The sequence below is a fragment of the Drosophila teissieri genome, chromosome 2R (assembly GCF_016746235.2).
Source record: "Drosophila teissieri strain GT53w chromosome 2R, Prin_Dtei_1.1, whole genome shotgun sequence".
NCBI lineage: Eukaryota > Metazoa > Arthropoda > Insecta > Diptera > Drosophilidae > Drosophila > Drosophila teissieri.
The window spans coordinates 16796889-16814192 of NC_053030.1; the positions used below are offsets into that span (position 1 = coordinate 16796889).

Here is a 17304-nt window from a genome sequence, read left to right on the forward strand (position 1 = left end):
TATCCTTTCTGCTTGTAGATTGTAGACTATATCTACATCTTACATACATTTTTCTTACATGTAAATTACATTCAAGTGGTATGGTACGGCCACATCGATGCCGATAACGATAGCAGGCTCGCAACGCGTTCTAGTATCGATGACAGTCTTGTTATTGTTATGATTTGATTAAGCAAAATTATATCTATTGCTTGCATTGCGAATTTTGAGCAAAAACGTTTAAAAATGAGCAAATTCTCGCTCTTCAATGGCCACTATGAGGACGACCACGAAACAGAGCAGAAATACGCACACCTAATGAGTGGGTGAGCTGCGCCCTCCGATTCGATCCTTATTTATATCAAATCCTTATTTTTCGCATCAGATCTGGGAAATGCGAATCACTTGGTGTCGGAAAACAGTTCTGGAAAAGCCAGTCGCTGCAAGTGGACCGGCGCAGAGGTGGAGACCTTTCTGGGAATCATCCACCAACTAAAACTGCAAGCTGCACTGCGGAGGGCGAGGAGCAATGCAAAGGTGTTTCGGATGGTGTCCAGGGAAATGGCCAGACGCCACTGCCCCAAGAGTCCAAAGCATCTGAGAGCGAAGTTCTATCAGATGCGGCGTCAGTATGCAAGGGCGCGGAATGGCGGCGAGCCGTTCGAGCATTTTGAGGCGGTCCACGAGCTGATGCAGGGAGAAGATGTATCTGATCTGGATGATGAGGGGCTAGAGAGTGACACCGATGCGGAGGCCGACGAGGACCAGTCCGGTATGATCTCGGAAACCGAAGGAGACGGTAGGTGCCACTAGCGAAGCATGCATTTGAGCACGAAATTAGAGTACTCTACTTCGCAGATGCTTTGGATGCCTCTGGCTCTTCCATTAACATCGTTACCCGCTGCAAGTGGGCAGAGGGCGAAGTGGACCTCCTCCTAGAACTGATCCACACTCTTGGTCTGCGGGCCGCTTTGCTGCAAAAGCGCAATGCCAAGGTCTTCAAGCTGCTGGCCAAAGAGATGGCAAAACGCAACTGCCACAAGGGTGCAGAGAAGCTGCGCATCAAGTTCCAGCAGCTGCGGCGATTGTACAACAAGGTCAAGAACGGCACGGGGGAAACGTTCGAACACTTTGAGGCGATGCGACTGGTCCTGGATCCCACCGAAGAGGAGGCGGCCGCAGAGGTTGAAGCGGAAGCCCATCTTAGCAGCGCAAGCGATAGTGATTTTAACGACAGCGATGAGGACGACGGTGATGCATCACAGAGAAGCGGAGGTAGTGATGACAGTTTCTATTGCTATTGCCTATTCCATACTTAATGAAATCACCACCTTCCTTAGCGCACTTTTGGACAGACGAAGAGGTCGATTCGTTTCTACTCATTATTCGGGACAATGGTTTCTTCCGCGCCTTGGATGGTTCCCGGAAGCGCAACTTCCAGACTCTGGTGCACATTTCCAACATCTTGGCTAAGCAGGCCATCAAACGCACTCCCCACCAGCTGCGCAATAAGCTGAGACTACTCTGCAAGCGTCACCGAGAGGCCAAGGAGCACGGGCTAGATAATGTACGCATTCTGCCTCGCCACTTTGAGCTCTTCGATGAACTGATACAGGCACCGCGGGAAAACAAGAAAAGTGCTATTCCGAGGCCCATTCGCGGCAGCCAACCGTTCTTTCCCAAGCCGCCAGGCAAAAGAAGGGTTTCCCCTGCGAGTGACAGCGAAGACTCCAGCTCCACCTGCGATCTCCTAAGAGCGGCTGCCGAAAGCGAGGACTATGAGGACGCCATACAGATGGAGGCTGAACCAACGCCCATTGAAGCACTTACTGCCATCATGGAAGGTCAAAAGCAGTTGCTTGCGCAGATCAAAACCACCAACGAGAGCTTCCTGCGGCAGCAACGCGAGCAGCAGCATCAATTTCTGGAACAAGTATCCGACCTAATGCGTCGAGATCGAGAGGAGACCCTACGCAGGATCAGTGAAATGCTGCAACCGAAGTAGAAGAAATAGCCAACTCAAGCTTCTAAAACTTTTATTGAATTGAATTCGAAGTTATTGCAAAAAGTTGTCATTATTTATATATATTATATGTATGTATTCTATATTCATATCGTGTGTGTGTGTTGTTTTTGTGACAGTGTCCTGTGTCTAGGGTTTATTCTTCATTCATTGTGAACAGAATTTTGTTTGAAGTTACTCGCAATTTGCAATTCGCAATTCTCTATGATTTATCTAGGGTTTTGTATAAGTATATACGTAATTTTGAGAGATTTTTTGTTTGTTATTTGATATGCTACATTGTTATTTTTGGGATTAAGTTAACAGTTGGATTTGTTTTAGGTTTTAACATTAAGCGAAAATGCTCGTTAGTTTTTAGTTTTTGTTCTTGTGTCATCTGTATACACATACAGATATATTGTATATATTTTGTATATTGTTCGGTTTACAACAACTAAGCAAGCTCGTCATAAAATATGTGTTGCACTCCAAAAAAAAAACCATATAACCAATTGGGCATAGAAAACTAAACTGCAGTTGCTGATCTCAACCGATCTGGCTTGATATATGTATATACGTGTATGTTCGTTACGTTACGCTCAGGCACAAAGTGTAAATTACAAATATCTCTCCGCATCTCGAAAACCATAGGGAAACGCAATCAATCAATCAATCAATCAATCAATCAATGGGTTCTCTTTTGGTGGTTAATTATTGCATTCGCATTCATTTCCTAGCGGTGTGTGAGTTGCTTGCTTGTATTACAATAACATTATTATTTTCTTTGAGTTTCTGTGGCTTTGTGTCTCTTGGAGCACGGCTGAAAGCTTGGCTTGACTTGGCTGCTGCTGCTGCATTATTTTTCTCAGTGTGTGGTAACAACAATAACAAGGTGTCTTTTGGAGATTATGTGGCTCTGTGGCTCTGCGCAGTAACAATCTAAGAGCTGACCGGCTCGGGCAGTGGGTTCTCTGTGATGCGTATCTTGTTGCTCTGGGTGCCGTAGTAAAGGGTGCCCGATGTGTCCGTGGTCACGTATGCTCGGTTGCCATTTCCGGTTCCGGTTCCTGTTCCGCTGCCGCTGGCACATCCGTTTCCATTCTCCACATCCAGATCCAGATCGTCCCCATCCGCATTATTATTATCCCCCTGGCCGGCGGTGATGCGGCTGCTGTTCGTGTTGGTGTTGGTGCAATTGATGGCCGTCTCCCGGAGGCGATTGCCCACCCGGAGGCTGAGCTGCCGCTGGCGATCCCGCTCCCTTTCCCGCTCACGCTCGCGCTCCTCCATCGCCTGCTGCTGCTGCTCCCGGAAGTTGGCAAAGAAGATGGAGGAGTAGGTGTGGTATTTAGTTCCACAGGGCGAACTCGCTGGCGTGGACAGCGGCGTTGCTGTTGCAGTTTTATAAGTGGTTGTTGTTGTTGTTGGTTTTTTTGGGGGGAAGGTAGTAGTAGTTTGGCTATTGTTATTTACGTTATGTCACTTGATAACATGTAAGTTGTTGGTTCTTGTTCTTGATGGGTGTTTTTCTTTATACACTTTCTAAAAGGCTTGCCTGCTGTTTTTGAAATGTACGTGTATGTGTGGTGATGTCTGTACGTTTGCAGGGCTGCGATCAAAATAAATTCTTCGAATCCTTGAGATACTCTTAAATTTTGAATACAAGTTACGGCCTTATACCCATTGTTAAAATAATTATGGATATGTTAATATCGTAATAATGAGATAATTCATTTTATTTACATTTTACTTCGTTTAATTTACTTTCATCAGTCACTGAAAAACCATCTAAAGTCTGCAATAACTATAAAATCTACATAAAAACATTAATTTAACGTTTATCATTATTTTAACCGCAGCTGCAAGTGTATCTGTATCTGCATGTAATGTGTGTCTGGTGCATTTTGCATGATTCGAGATGAAAGCGGCGACAATCTGCTGCTGCTGTTGTTCTATTATTATTATAATTATAATTATAATTATTATTATTGTTGTTTGTTGTTGTTCTAGTTGATGGACGAGATGTAGGGGGGAGGGAAGGAAGCTGGGCTGAGATTTCGCGATGGTCGATGAGCGGATCGATGCGATGCGATGCGATGGCCCCCGTTGCTGGGATTGGATGTGGATTGTGGCTGCTGTGACGACGATGCTGCTGCTGTGGGAAAGAGACGCGACTCCCAGTGGCCAGAAGACCACTAACACACCAGATATACTCAAATGGTATATGGTTCATATATCGGAGGAGTATATCATTCTGGCCGCACCGTTACAGTTCGAAATTCACGTTGTTCGTTTATTTAGAATTCTCAAATATACAACAAAAGCTTACACTTTCAATTTTCGTTTCGTTTATCGTTTTTCTCGACTTGAGTAATGGTTAGTGTATGTAATTTGTATATAATAGCGTTGTCATGTATGTATATTTGTATAGTGTGTCTCAACTTATTGCTCTCGTACATTTAAGCCGTGTTGTGTGGATGGTGAAAGCAGCCCGACTTTTAAGGCAGGTGGGAGAAAAGGGGGGTGGGTGACACAACGAAAGGCTATATGTAAAAGTACATATATGCAATGCATTTATTTATGTAGACAACAAACGAAATGGAAACTAATCACTTGCCGCTTTCCACATATTAGCTTACCAACTAAAAATCGCATTAATTACGAAACTAAACGTATTTAACATAAACAAAAGAGCAACAATAAATTTCAACGCAAATCACAGAAGTGGAGAAACCGAAGCAAGATTAATTTGCCCTTAAAAGCAAAGCTGTAAACCATTTTTGTTTATAAAGTGGCTTTTTTTCTAATTGTTGTTTGTTTTGTGGGGTGATTATCCAATTGCTATCTCTCTTTCTCACTCTGCCCCACCGAATTTGGGGGGGGCTGTGCCGTCGATGCTGCTGCTTCTGTCGATGCCGCTGCCACTGTCGCTGCCACTGCTGTTGCTCTCTCCATTCGCTCTCTTGGTTTTGCTCTGCCGCCGCCATTCACTGTACAGTGAGCTCAACTTGCGTGGAACTGCTCCGGCTGACCGTTGAGATTTTGCGCGCCAACTTTTGCAGTGTGCCAACAGCTTTTGGGGTTTTCGAAATTCAATGTTCAATTGTTTGTGGTTGTTGTGGTAATAGTTTTCGATGTTGTCGATATTGTTGTTGTATAATTTGTTTTCAATTTGCGTGTAAATAAATAAAACAAAATGATAGGTCAAATAAATGAAAGAGTCATTCGAAACAAAAGGCGTGTGCGAGAGGTGTGTGTGTGTTTTTGTGGAGGAGAAAATCAAAGAGCGTTGGAAAAGCGAAAGCGCATCAATTGCCCAGCTATCGAGGTTGCACTGTACTCAGAAGCAAATCTACGTATATGCAGGCTAGTGTAAGTCATTTTCACTATTCAGCTCTCTAAATCTTAAGGTGTCGAGGGTTAAGTCAGAAAATTAGTAAGTTATATTTAGAGAAAAATAAAATAAAATATAAATAGTTTGTTATATTTTAATTTGCCCGTTAAAACACCTTAAAATATCGAAAGAAACTGGACTAGCAGTGTATGTGTGTGGGTGTGTGTGTTTTTAAGCTCTACATTGCCTATATATTTGTATATAATGTTAATTTGAATTATTGTATTAATTAATTAGCTAAATGCATTCCAACTAGATTTCGGGTTTGTTTTTTTTCTTGCAATTTTGTTGGGTATATTACTGCTTGGTGCTCCGGCAGATCATCCTACTGAGGTTTCTCGGACACTACACAGGTCACAGGTCACGGGTGCGAATATGATAGTGTACAAATATACATACCATATACACGATTATTATATTTAGTTTGTTGTTGCAATTATAGAGAACGCGCAGTTGCATTAGTTAATTAGTTATTGGTTGAACATTTCGAGTTGAGGTGGATTGGAAAAACCAATTTCGAAACGAAAAGAAAATCAGAGTTAATCAGAGTTTGAATTCAAACAGAACGGGGAAGTCGTTGGTGAATGCAGCAGAGACCAAGTCGATGGATTGGATTGCATAGACCATGAAATCGAATGAAGGTTTATGGAATTATGGGGTGCGGATTTTGGGGGTTTTTGATCGTTTGAAGTTGCAATTTCGTGTGAAAGATTTTGTTTGTATATTTTTTTAGTTGGATTCATGTTGCGTGTTGTTCGTTTGTTTTTCATATAATTTTTTTTATATATATATATTTTTTTATTTTTTGTTTTGTATGTTGGTTTAGCAAAAACAAGCAGTTTTGGAGAAAGGAAAAAGAAATGAAAAACAAAGTAATGAACATCTTGAATATCTTTTCTTGTCGTGGATGCGAAATTGTGTGTATTCTTTGGGGTCCTAACTATATGGGGAAATAGGTTTGGGTTTGAAAGTGTGGTTAAATATATGTGTGTAAAAAGTAAACGCTTGATTTTCAACAACTTTTCGATTTATTTGGAAATACTTTGTTTGCGTACAAATACTTTGGTTTAATATTAACATATTTTTGAACGATCAATGTTAATTTTGTTTGTTTTATTTAGATTTATATCTAACCAATTTGTAAATATAAAATTTTGCACAATAGTTTTTTGGTTTCGTTTCAATGCATCTCTCAAAAAGCTTTTGATTCTCAAAGATTTTCGTTTAGACTAAAATCAGGTTGGGTCTAGGTCGTTTTGTGTACTTTGTGTGTGCGTGTGGTCTCCGCAGAGAAATCAGGGGCTAAGCTAGGGGCATCTCCTGAGGGGAAACTGAGCTGAACTGAACCGAACTGAACTGAACTGAACTGAATCTATGGAGGGGATATCTTGCTCGAAACGAAAGGGACTTCTAGATGAAGCTGCTCGACTGAGTGCCGTCCCAGTCGCCGGGTCTGAAGTACTTGACTAGGACAGTTAGGTGGTAGATAGTTAAGTAGTTAAGGTAGTTAAGGTAGTTGCGGGTTAATAGAAGGATTAGATAGAGTGGGTACAGTAGTAGATTGTTGAGATTGTATCAGAGATTGCTGAGGTTGTTCAGTTGTTGTAGCATTTGATGTTGCTGTAGTTCTAGTTGTTTTTGTTGCTGTGGTGGTTGTTCTTGGTGGTGGTGTGTGCGGTGTTCTAACACTTACCGTAGCCCTCGCCCTGCAAGAAGAGCCGGAAGGCCTCGGCCAGCTTGGCCGGCTGCTCCTCCAGCACCAAAGCGCAATCGGAAATCTGTTGGCGGGAGAACGGGCTCATTAAAGTCGTACGGAACTTGATTGGAATACATATATATACGGTCAGAATATAGCTCATATTCAAACCGCACATGTATGCGTGTTTAAATTTCTAAGAACCTTCATCCAGGATGAGTTTGTGGGGTCTAGACGGCCATTAAAGGTCACGGTGTCGTCCACGTGCGGCGAGAGCGAACCCGTGATATTGATCACTGGCATCTTCAGCGTGGTGGCCGCCGTTTCGCTGCCCGGAGTTCCTGGCGGAGTGCGCGCCAGGTGCAGGTCGTTGCGATGGATGTACGCGTTGATCAGCATGGCCAGATTGGTCGGATTAACGCCACGCTCGAAGTGCTGCTTGTACATCTGCACCAGGTCGTGATTGCGCTCCTCCGGATTGCGTCCGAAGTGGTGCCACATCAGATAATCGATCACGCCCTGTGTCATGCCCTTGGTGCGCAGGAAGCGCGCATTGAAGCTCTGGTAGCCCCACTCGATCCAGCCCGACTGCGTGGACACGCAGTTGATCAGGCACAGGGCGCCCACCTTGTCCGGATGCGAGTGGGCGAAACGGGCCAGAATGTTTGCCCCGGCACCAACGCCGAAACCGATCACCGACTTTAGGCCAAAGTGGGATAGCACGAAAAGCAGCTGGGCGGCTAGATCATCCATGGTCGGATATACGTAACTGTAAGCGAAGAGAATAATTGTTAGAAATTTCCTTTGCTATTTTCGTATTCTAAACGTATATTATTACGCTGTAACTATTTCTTTCAATTTGGAATATTTAACTATTGATATTGATATTCGGATAACTGAGAAGAAATGTATTACGCAGTAAGCAACAACTTCTTACTCCTCTGGCAAAGTGGGTGCACCCTCCTCCTGGCCGGGAGCAGTCACATGGTAAACACAGAAGTTCTCCAGCAGACCTCGCATCACTGGAAAGTTGAAGAAGCCAGCAAAGCTGGTGGCGTCTGTAATTGAAGATTTATACGGATTATAAAGAGGTTTACAGAACCAGTACTTGAACACTCACAGTTGAGGCCCAAATCGTGGTAGGTGATGATGGCCGGCTTGGCCGTATCGCCCTGTATGGCCACGTGGACATCGCCCTTGTCTGTGGGCACGCGTCGCTGTTCGCAGGCCTCCAGGATGGAGCCGCGGGCATTGGGGAATTGCAGCTGCACGGAGCGCAGTTCGATGTCATCCATGGGATCAACGGGCATGGTGCTGTTTGAATGGATAAAACAACAAATTGTGAGTTAGTAACATGTGGCTCCCTAATCCCTGATGCAATTTGTTTTTTTTGCTGGGATTTTTGGGCGGCGGCGGCGGCAGCAGCAGCAGCAGCTGGGTAGCTGTTCATAGACTGGCATCCTGTGAGTTTTTGTGTCTTTGTGTCGAAGGATATGCATCCTCGTTTCGGATCTCATCTAGAGGCTAACAGGCTACTGAACTGGGGGTGTATACATATGGCAGGCATGAGTTGATCTCGCTGCTCTCCTCTACTCTAGGTATGGTTTCATATGTATGCAAAACTCAAATAAATCAAAGACGTAAGGTATCGGTTAATAAACATTCGGAGAGATAGAACTATTTGGGATGCTTTACGGGGTTTAGTTGTCAAACTCAAGTCTAGGCAAGTAAGTACTTACGAACTAATTGTTGTTTCTTAACAATACTTTTACTCGTAAATCAAAAAACTATGTGAAGGGTTAATGAACAAAGAGAACAGGAAATAAATTCAAACGAAAAACTCTAAACTTGTGTGTTGTGATAGTGTTTTGGGTGTTTTCAGTGTACTTGCATATATATCTTACATACATTCGGATGGTTCGGAAATTTTGGGGGGCCTAATTACAGAATACCCTGGGAGTATCACTATAGAATTGGTTTCGTTTTCTTTTTATTTGACATTTTGCTTACCCCAGCAGGTGTGCCTCCTCGGCAGTGTGTGTTGGAGCTGACGGCATCTTGGTGGTCAGTGTCTTACCGGATTTGTCGCGGTCTCTGAAAGAGATTCTATGAGCATGCAAGCAAAGAATAACCAAAAGGAACGCAAAAATCGAGGCAAGTTTCTGGCAGACTCTGTTCCAAATCGGCTAAAAACTTTCACCGTATATGTTTTCATATTTTCTTGTGGACTTGAAGGAAATTGGAATTGGAAGTGGAGATCTTAAGAGTATATATTCACAGGACGGGTGTGAAGTAGTAGTTAAGCAGACATAGAGTAGCAGTAGAAGAAGAGCGGAGGAGCAAACTTGTTTGTTTGGCTGGATGAATGAAGCGGGGGAAATTCTCGTCAAGGTCTCGGGCTCCTTACGTAAAACGTAAGCGAATGAGTCACGCAATGTCATTCGGGGTAAATGTCGATGGATGTTGGCGATGTATGAAAATGGCTAGCGACAAACAAGTGGCGCCAGGAAAATGCGACCAGCTGGCATACTAATTTGACTTTCCTCTCCGTTACACGTCGTCCCCCCTGTAAAGCAGGAAAAGCTTGGAAACTTTTGTTTACCTTCACCCTCTCCTTCTTGGGATAACAAAAACTTTTACTGCAGGGACCGAACTCAATTAGTTAATGCTGGCGGTGTGGCTGTTGAAACTCAGGTGAGGGATGAGAGTTCATTATCCTCACACATTATATACACAATAATATATAGTTTATATATATGTATAGTTGGGGTCATGACCGTCTTTATTATCACCTTTAATTGGTTACGTGATTGAGCCAGAGGGTAATTGCATAAGCAGAAAAATGGACGTGCTGAGGGATAACTATAATTATCATAAATTCATAAGATAAAGCTTACGAAAGGGACTAACTAGCATTAACATAGGCAAGTTTCTGAGATTCTGCTGCTTAGTTTAAAGTATCATTATTATTAGTAACTACAGGCGTAAGCCTTTCATTTCCCTGTACATCCATTATTAATCTGAACAATCAATTTGTGGGACAGCACGCAAAAGACCCCACGTGCGAGTAAATAATTGAATTGAAGTGATGAAGCCCAGGCGGATTACTTGTGTTTAATCAGCTGTTTGCATACGCTCGCAGTACTTTCTTTTTAAATTTCCTCGAATCGCCAGCTTAAACCGGTACCGACCAACCAACCGGTTAGAACCACTCGGTATCGGTTAACTCCAGGCCAGGGACCAAGAGCAATGCACTTGGCTGAAGGAATGCAAACAGAGAGTGCGATCTGAGGTCTGAAGTCGCACATTAAGTGGACCAAATCACTTACGAGCGATGCCAGTGGCTGCGGAAATGCTAATTAAGGCCACTTGAGATCGCCAGTAGTCGTGAATAATCGTGAATCGTCGACTCTAACTGCGAGTATGAATAATTTCAAGAGTGACCGCAAAGTAAAACGAATGTGGGTCGCAACCGGCGGCCAACTAAACCCAAACTAAACGCGGCGACTCAAGAGTTCAGTTTATTTTCAGAGCTGTTGTTTGCTGTGCTCTCGGGATTGTTGTATTGACAAAACTGCTGCAACTGCAAACTGCAGTTTGACCTTGGGCCACGGCTAACCAGAAACGAAGTTGAATTTCCGACAGTCTTCTCTTGGGGCCTAGACCCTTTCAAAATGCTCTACTTTTTTGGATTTCATTGCAAAGTGTGTCTGATTTATATAATAAAGGTTTAATTAGGAAGTTCCTTTGAGCAGTAAGCTGTGTACATTTTGCGCTAGATGCTGTTGCTGATGATGATGATGTAATGGAGACTGTGAGCTATGCGAAAGGTCTTTGATTTACATCAAATATATACAATTAGTTCTTCCTTCTGCTGGCCAAATAATTGCAATAAAGTAATGCAAGGTGCCTTGGAAAATGAAGAGAATTATAACAACAACATTGGCAACAACCACAAACAATCAAAAGCAAGAAAAGCAAAAACCAAAAAACATTTTGGGCCGACATGCAATCGCAATTAAGCTTCAGGGGTTAAGGGAAGTCAGGTGGCAAAGGCAAAATCGAGCTTTGATGTTCGATGTTTAACTGAGCTACACAGAGAACACGGCTTATAGATACAATCTTTTTTGTGGAAAATTGTTGATAAAGTAATTGGAAAGAATGTGGAGTAATTAATTTCAATTAAATTGCAACGGATGTGCTATTTGCTGTGGGAATTTCAGATAAGCATTTACTGCTGTGATATTTTCAACAGATCCAAATATATCAACTTGGAAACTTAAAGAATGATTTTTATTGAAGTCCAATATATATGTTTATGATTGTTTATAAACTATGTATATTTATATTTATTCCAAATAAATGAATAAATATTTCTGCATAAAGTTATCTTTGAACTGTGTGCTTTTTGTTCTCTGTGCAGCTGCGAGTGGGTCACTCAGTGGTAAATGATTCGGGGTGTGTGTGTGGTGCGTTGTTCAGTGTGTGTGGTTGTGGGTGTCGTGTGGTGTGGTATGGGGTGTCCGTGCTTAAGAGGGGGCAATGGATGTAGGACAAAGTAGTGGTGCTGGTGGTGGGTGATTAAGAGTGATTGGCGGAGAGCTCACCGTCGCGTCGCCCGAAGAAAGGAGGCGGCTGGAGGTGGCTTAAATCCCGGATGGATGGACTTACCTGGAGCCGCCGACGATGACCGGCAGGCGCTCCGAGCGGAGCAGCTCCTCGCTGTCGGTGGGCGAGGACTTGATGGCCTGGCCAATGGCCCGCTTCACGCTCGCAAAGACGGAGGGCGGGGCCGTGGGCTCTGTGGTCGACTGATAGATGGCACCGCCATTGCTATTGCCATTGCCATTCACGGCCGGCAGCGATACATAGCCGCCCTCTGACTGTGGCATGCTTTTTTGATATTTTGATCTTTCGTTTGATTTCTGATTTATTTGTTAACCGGCTTAGTTATCTTTCGGCTTTACTTGAGTTTCGTGTTGAAGTACTTAGCCTGATGTGCTTTGGTATTGTTTTTTTTGTTTCTTTTCTGATAGTAAGAACTGAGTGGTTCCACTGTGCATGCAAGTGTCGGTGTGTGTTGGTGCGTTTCGGTTCGAGTTTTGTATAAACAAGGCTTTTGATTCATCAGCGTCGCGGTGTGTAATGTTATAGCCGGCAGACAGACAGACAAATACAATGGGCATTTCGTTGATATTCGAATATTCATATATTTATTTTTTGGTTTTTTGTTTTTTTTGGGCAGCAGCAGCGCAGCAGCGGCATCACAACGTCACAAAACATAAATCACATAAGAAAACAAAGAAAATCAAATTATAATAACAAAAGCAAATAGAATGTTGATGAGATTGAGTCACACGGAAAGCCGGATTTGCGGGGGTCCACAGTACCAAATGATTGACATTGCTAAAGAAGCGGCAAGCCACTACAGTGGGACATCGCTTTGACGAAGCCAGCACCAAAGTTCAGTTAGTTACGCCTAAAGTCATACGGGAAAGCCATCAACTTGTAAACTGGTTAATTAACAGCGATAATAAGCCAGGGCCAAATAAAAATGTATTGGAAAATCCAAAACCCTTTTGTTGTTCTTAAATATACTACATTCCACAACCTTAAATCAGAGCAAGTACCATGGGCATTGCATACATATTAAACCTTTTCTATTCAACATCGAGTTGATAAAATGGTTTTAAAATCACAAGCCAGTGAGCAGTGAGTGCACAGCTATGTGCCATAAATTAAGCATAATTAATCAGAGTCTGGTGCACCTTAAAGAGCTACCGAAAGTCAAGACCTGCCACCTCCATCTGCCATCATCATCCAAGCTCCACTGCATGGGGCAGCACTGAGCTGGGGCTGGGGCGTCAATGCTCGTACTTGAAACAAAATATGCAGGTCAAGCCGCGAGAGGAGGGCGATGTGGGGTTGTGGGGATTGGGGCATAGAGAGACTGCAGCAACCACCGGACCATTCCCATCTCCTTCGTCGCCAATGTAGCACATATGCATTACATTAACCCAGTTTGGGCCAAGGGTTGAGGCCTGCTCGCCCTGGCTTGAAGCCAAAGTGGAACGGAGGCATGAAAATTTCACACATCCCCGGGAGGCCAAACCATGTTTTCTTCCTATTTTCATTTGTCATGTAGTTCTTTTTGGTTTTTTCTTTTTTGCACTGATTAAGTGCGTCATGCGGCTCGAATTTATCAACTAATAATCACCGGACAGCAACAAAGCATTTGCAAACGCTTCCCCCACTCCAAATGCTATGACGCAGCCCCAGAATACAGATAATTATATACATGTTATGTACTGGTCATTGGGTAAGTGTTCAAACAGCAAACAAAACAAAACTCGTTATGGCTACTACTATTTTTTGCGTCTTAGGTTTTAGAGCCCAGTCAAGCCAAGCAATTTGAATTCATTTCCAGGCTGGGACCTCAGTGCGTATGATGAATGCGGCTCCAGGGAAAACATACAGCAAAATGTGTGTACAAGGCGGAGGATTTGATGCGGAGCCAGGGACGCTCTAGAGCATTATTATTCTAAAGCCAACGACTTGAGTATTTTATTGCTCAGTTAGCTGCAATAATAACTGCATAATTTAGCCATTCAAATTGAAACTTTAGTCATAAAATCACGTTGTAAAATGTACAGAGGCAAGTCATGACTTAAAAGTGGAACGATGCTGCTGGTTTCCTGCTATCTTATCGCGAATTTGCGATTTAGCAACATCTCAGCCCTTAAACGTTATCTTTGGTTATAAAGATAAGTAAGTTAAATAGTTGGTGCAGGGAAATCTAACAAAGCCGTTGTTTTATCATTGGTATATGGAAGTCTGAGCTGCATTTCAGCTGTTCAAATATTACAAACTTTTCATGGCTTAATTAACTGTTTTATAAACCATATTTACAGCTTGGTCCAATGAAAAGTCACACAAAGCCACCATGATTTATTGCCGTAGTCAATATAGCCACAACACAAATGACACCACATTTAAAGTAACCAAGTACATTGGCACTCGGAAATTCCAACGCCATCCTCCGCACTGAAAAAAGCTGTTAGTCTAGCTCAACTTTGACCTTTCGCTGCTCGATTTATTGGCGCTGATAAAGTTGCGCTTGCACTTTTCACCTCGACCACACGAAATGGTATATGATATAATGGGCCTAGCGCCATATTCCGATATATATATAGGCGCCGATATGTATAATAATGTAGCTGGACTTACAACAGGGTATTGTGTGGCAAGCGATTTATCAGCGGCATCTGGGCCACTTCAATTCCAATAATTGCAGCCCAGCGTGTGCCATTTATGGCGAATTATTCATAATTGCGATTGCACGTGAAGACTGTGCAGGAGCTTGAGGTGCGAGCAGTGTGGAGCCATTGAAATTAGCAACTGGCTAGAGTGGGACGGCGCGACAGACGAACGACGTGCCCTGACTTTTCCCCACTCTTTACCCCACTGGCTTTTCCGGCCGGAGCGAAAGGAGCGCACGGAATATCGACAATTTGGCAGGTCGCCCACGGCAACCGTTGGCAGGTCAACGGGCAACAACAAACCGAGCTCAAGACAACAATCTGAACTCAATCTACTGCTGAACTGTGTACTTGATTGGGATTCAATGCTACTTTGGATTTACCGACTCAAAAGCCTAAATAATTACGATTTTCCTGAGCGGCAAAGTGATTTACATAACCATTTTATGATCCTTTGAAGTGAGACCAAGAATATATTGGGAGTGATTGGTACAACTCTGGCAGACTCTTACTTGCTTAAACTGATTTGAGAGCTTTGTAGTTGGAGTCTTCGATTTTCTTGGCAGGTGGCTAACAACAAGTTCCTTTCTGCCCCTAAAAATACTTGCTCAACTATTTGTATTGACTGCAATTTGTCCGAGTCTTTCAAGGATATCGCCTCCGGTGGGGACAAATTTGCAAAACAGAAATTATTCAAATGTTCTTTGGGGGGAGGGTGGAGAGACAAGATGTTTCCACGAAGGGGCGTGTGGCAGGCGGGGGGCAGAGGTTATGGGGCACCGACAACGGCAGCAAATCACATAAAGGAAATGTCACGCTATGTCAGGCCGGAGGCCAGCAGGAAAAAAATCGTACAGCCGAAACGAACAAAATCACACGCTCAACGTCAGAGTGTTGTTGCAGGATATGGGAGAATATCAGTTGGGCGTGGGGCGTGGCAAGGTAGTTGGCGGTGGGGCGCAATGGGGCTATGGGGCAGGTTGCCCTACTGTTACGTGTTTGCAATCGATTTGAAAGTTACATAAAAACAGAGCCGCAGACCAAGGGCAGAAAAGGGAAAAGGTGGCAAGGAAGTTGGTAAACACCTGAGTGGCCAACAACACCAGCAACAACAACAACAACAACTACCACAACAACGCCGACAGGAGCAGCAACAAGGCGCCAAAAGCAATTTGTGCGACGAACTTTTCATTGTGTTTGCTTTCTGAGTAAACTGACCTACGCATTAAACATGCAGGAAAGTTAAACATCAGATATAGATACATATATATTCTAGACTCAGATACTCGTCCGCGGACGGGACGAACTACTGGCCATGGCGATGGCGCCGACAGGTTACAGTAAAGCCGTTAAAGTTGAGTCCCCACCCATTCATTTCCACACCCAAAAGCCGCTAGAAGCAATAAAATTTCAGAAAACAGCGAATAACAAATGTCTGCAGGAACAGTAAACACTGCCAATAGGTAAACCAATTAGGGTTGTCGTTAAAGATAACAGTCAAGTCGCTTCTAATGAACAGCCCATTATTCCATTTCGCTTTGCCTTTGTCTATCTTGGAAAATTGGTCGACTATTGTCAAGAAAATGAACTAAAAGTTCAGTTTTTCCAAATTGGCTAATTTCTAATATGGCTTAATTGCGATTCAAAATACAAAGGAGTATTCACAAAAAGAAGTTGGAGTCTGATGGTAATATAAGAACATAAAGTTTTAATAAACTGGGATTTTAAATCCCCGGAAAACTTGCAACCGCACTCCTTTTTCACTGACATAACTAGGTTTTCTGCGGACAGGCTTCACTGTGGCAGCTGCTGAAATGATTGCGGCGAAGTTTTCTGGAGGTCGTTTAGAGTGGAAAAGCGCCAGCTCCGAGAGAGACAGAGAGAGGGAGAGCGATAAAAAGGGAGAGAGGAGGAGAAGTGGAGGTGGAGCAAAGGGGAGGGCAGCAGGGGTCCATTACGTCAGAGCCAGAAGCCATTTGAGTTTTGTCAAAAATTAGCAGTTAGGAAATGCGAGGAAAATCCAGCGAAACCAAAACCAAAAGACACAAAATAGAATAACGAATAAAAACGAACATCATAAATGGATGAATTAGTACAGATATGGCGAGCAACAAGAACAACGACTACGACGACAACAACATGCATACAACAACTAACTGTTAACTATGTAAAAAGAAGAGTGCGCAAAATATACAATAGTGCTAATTGGAAAACAGATACTGGGATGCAAATGAAAAGTTTTAGATGAGGCAGTGTGTTTTCTTTTCTTTTTAATGGGGGCGAGCGCAGAGAGAGAGAGAGACAGGATAAGACAGAGAGAGAGAGAGAGGGGAAGAGTAATAGATAACTGCAACAAAACAAATGCAAGCGGAGCGAGAGGGAGGGGAAGAGAATTAGAACTGGTTAATGTTATCTTCCATACCCGCCCCTCTCTTTCGCACCTTTCCAATTGGCATTTGTTTTGTTGCTGTTTTGCACTTGTATGTGTGTTAATTGTGCCCGCAGTGTGTGTGTGAGTAGGTGTCATTGTGTGCGTGGTTGGATTTAAAAAACTCACCTGACGCTTTCCGTTGGGTTTTTCTTCTCTTCTTCTGTAGGCCTCAAAAATGAGATAAAAACTACTACCGCTTTTTCTCAACGCCTTCTTTTCGATTAACAAAAAGAGACCGTTGTTTTAACTGCACTGTCTATGAAAAAATCAATATTCGGTCTCGAACAACTTTTTTCTTCACCTTTTCTTTTACAACTTGTGTAATTTCAGTGCTCGTTCTATTTCGTTCACTTATTCTCTCGCTCTCGCGCGCACGCACACACACACACACGCCCGCTGTTCGCGATTGCCAGTAATTGTCGGGGATCAATTTCTTGTAATTTCTCCAGCTGCTTTCAAGTCTTTAATTCTCGGTCTCGATGCAGCGTAAAGCAAATTTGATAGTGATGTGAAATTACTTCGATGCATTGAGAATCGATGTTC

The 17304-nt window shown here is 43.2% G+C and overlaps 2 protein-coding genes across 16 annotated transcripts; one reads left to right on the top strand and one right to left on the bottom strand.

Annotated features, from left to right (window-relative positions):
- Positions 1–144: 144 nt before the first annotated feature.
- LOC122614983 lies at positions 145–2009 on the top strand. 2 transcript variants are annotated; one of them, XM_043789800.1, is made up of 4 exons: positions 145–301; positions 365–778; positions 838–1254; positions 1320–2009. In XM_043789800.1, exons 1-4 carry the CDS (start codon positions 226–228, stop codon positions 1982–1984), a joined length of 1572 nt encoding a protein of 523 aa, XP_043645735.1. In that variant the 5' UTR covers positions 145–225; the 3' UTR covers positions 1985–2009. The 2 variants fall into 2 exon arrangements, with proteins under 2 accessions (XP_043645735.1, XP_043645736.1); XM_043789801.1 differs by having other exon boundaries at positions 164–305.
- On the bottom strand, positions 1999–17265 carry LOC122614981 (protein NDRG3). Of its 14 annotated transcripts, none has more exons than XM_043789786.1 (8): positions 16888–17265; positions 11743–12126; positions 9082–9177; positions 8192–8385; positions 8009–8129; positions 7276–7840; positions 7069–7153; positions 1999–3372 (listed from the first exon to the last, which is right to left on the bottom strand). In XM_043789786.1, exons 2-8 carry the CDS (start codon positions 11961–11963, stop codon positions 2921–2923), a joined length of 1734 nt encoding a protein of 577 aa, XP_043645721.1. In that variant the 5' UTR covers positions 11964–12126; positions 16888–17265; the 3' UTR covers positions 1999–2920. The 14 variants fall into 14 exon arrangements, with proteins under 14 accessions (XP_043645721.1, XP_043645720.1, XP_043645722.1 ...); XM_043789785.1 differs by having other exon boundaries at positions 11743–12187; XM_043789787.1 differs by having other exon boundaries at positions 9082–9165; positions 11743–12187; positions 16888–17264.
- Between the last annotated feature and the right edge of the window lie 39 nt (positions 17266–17304).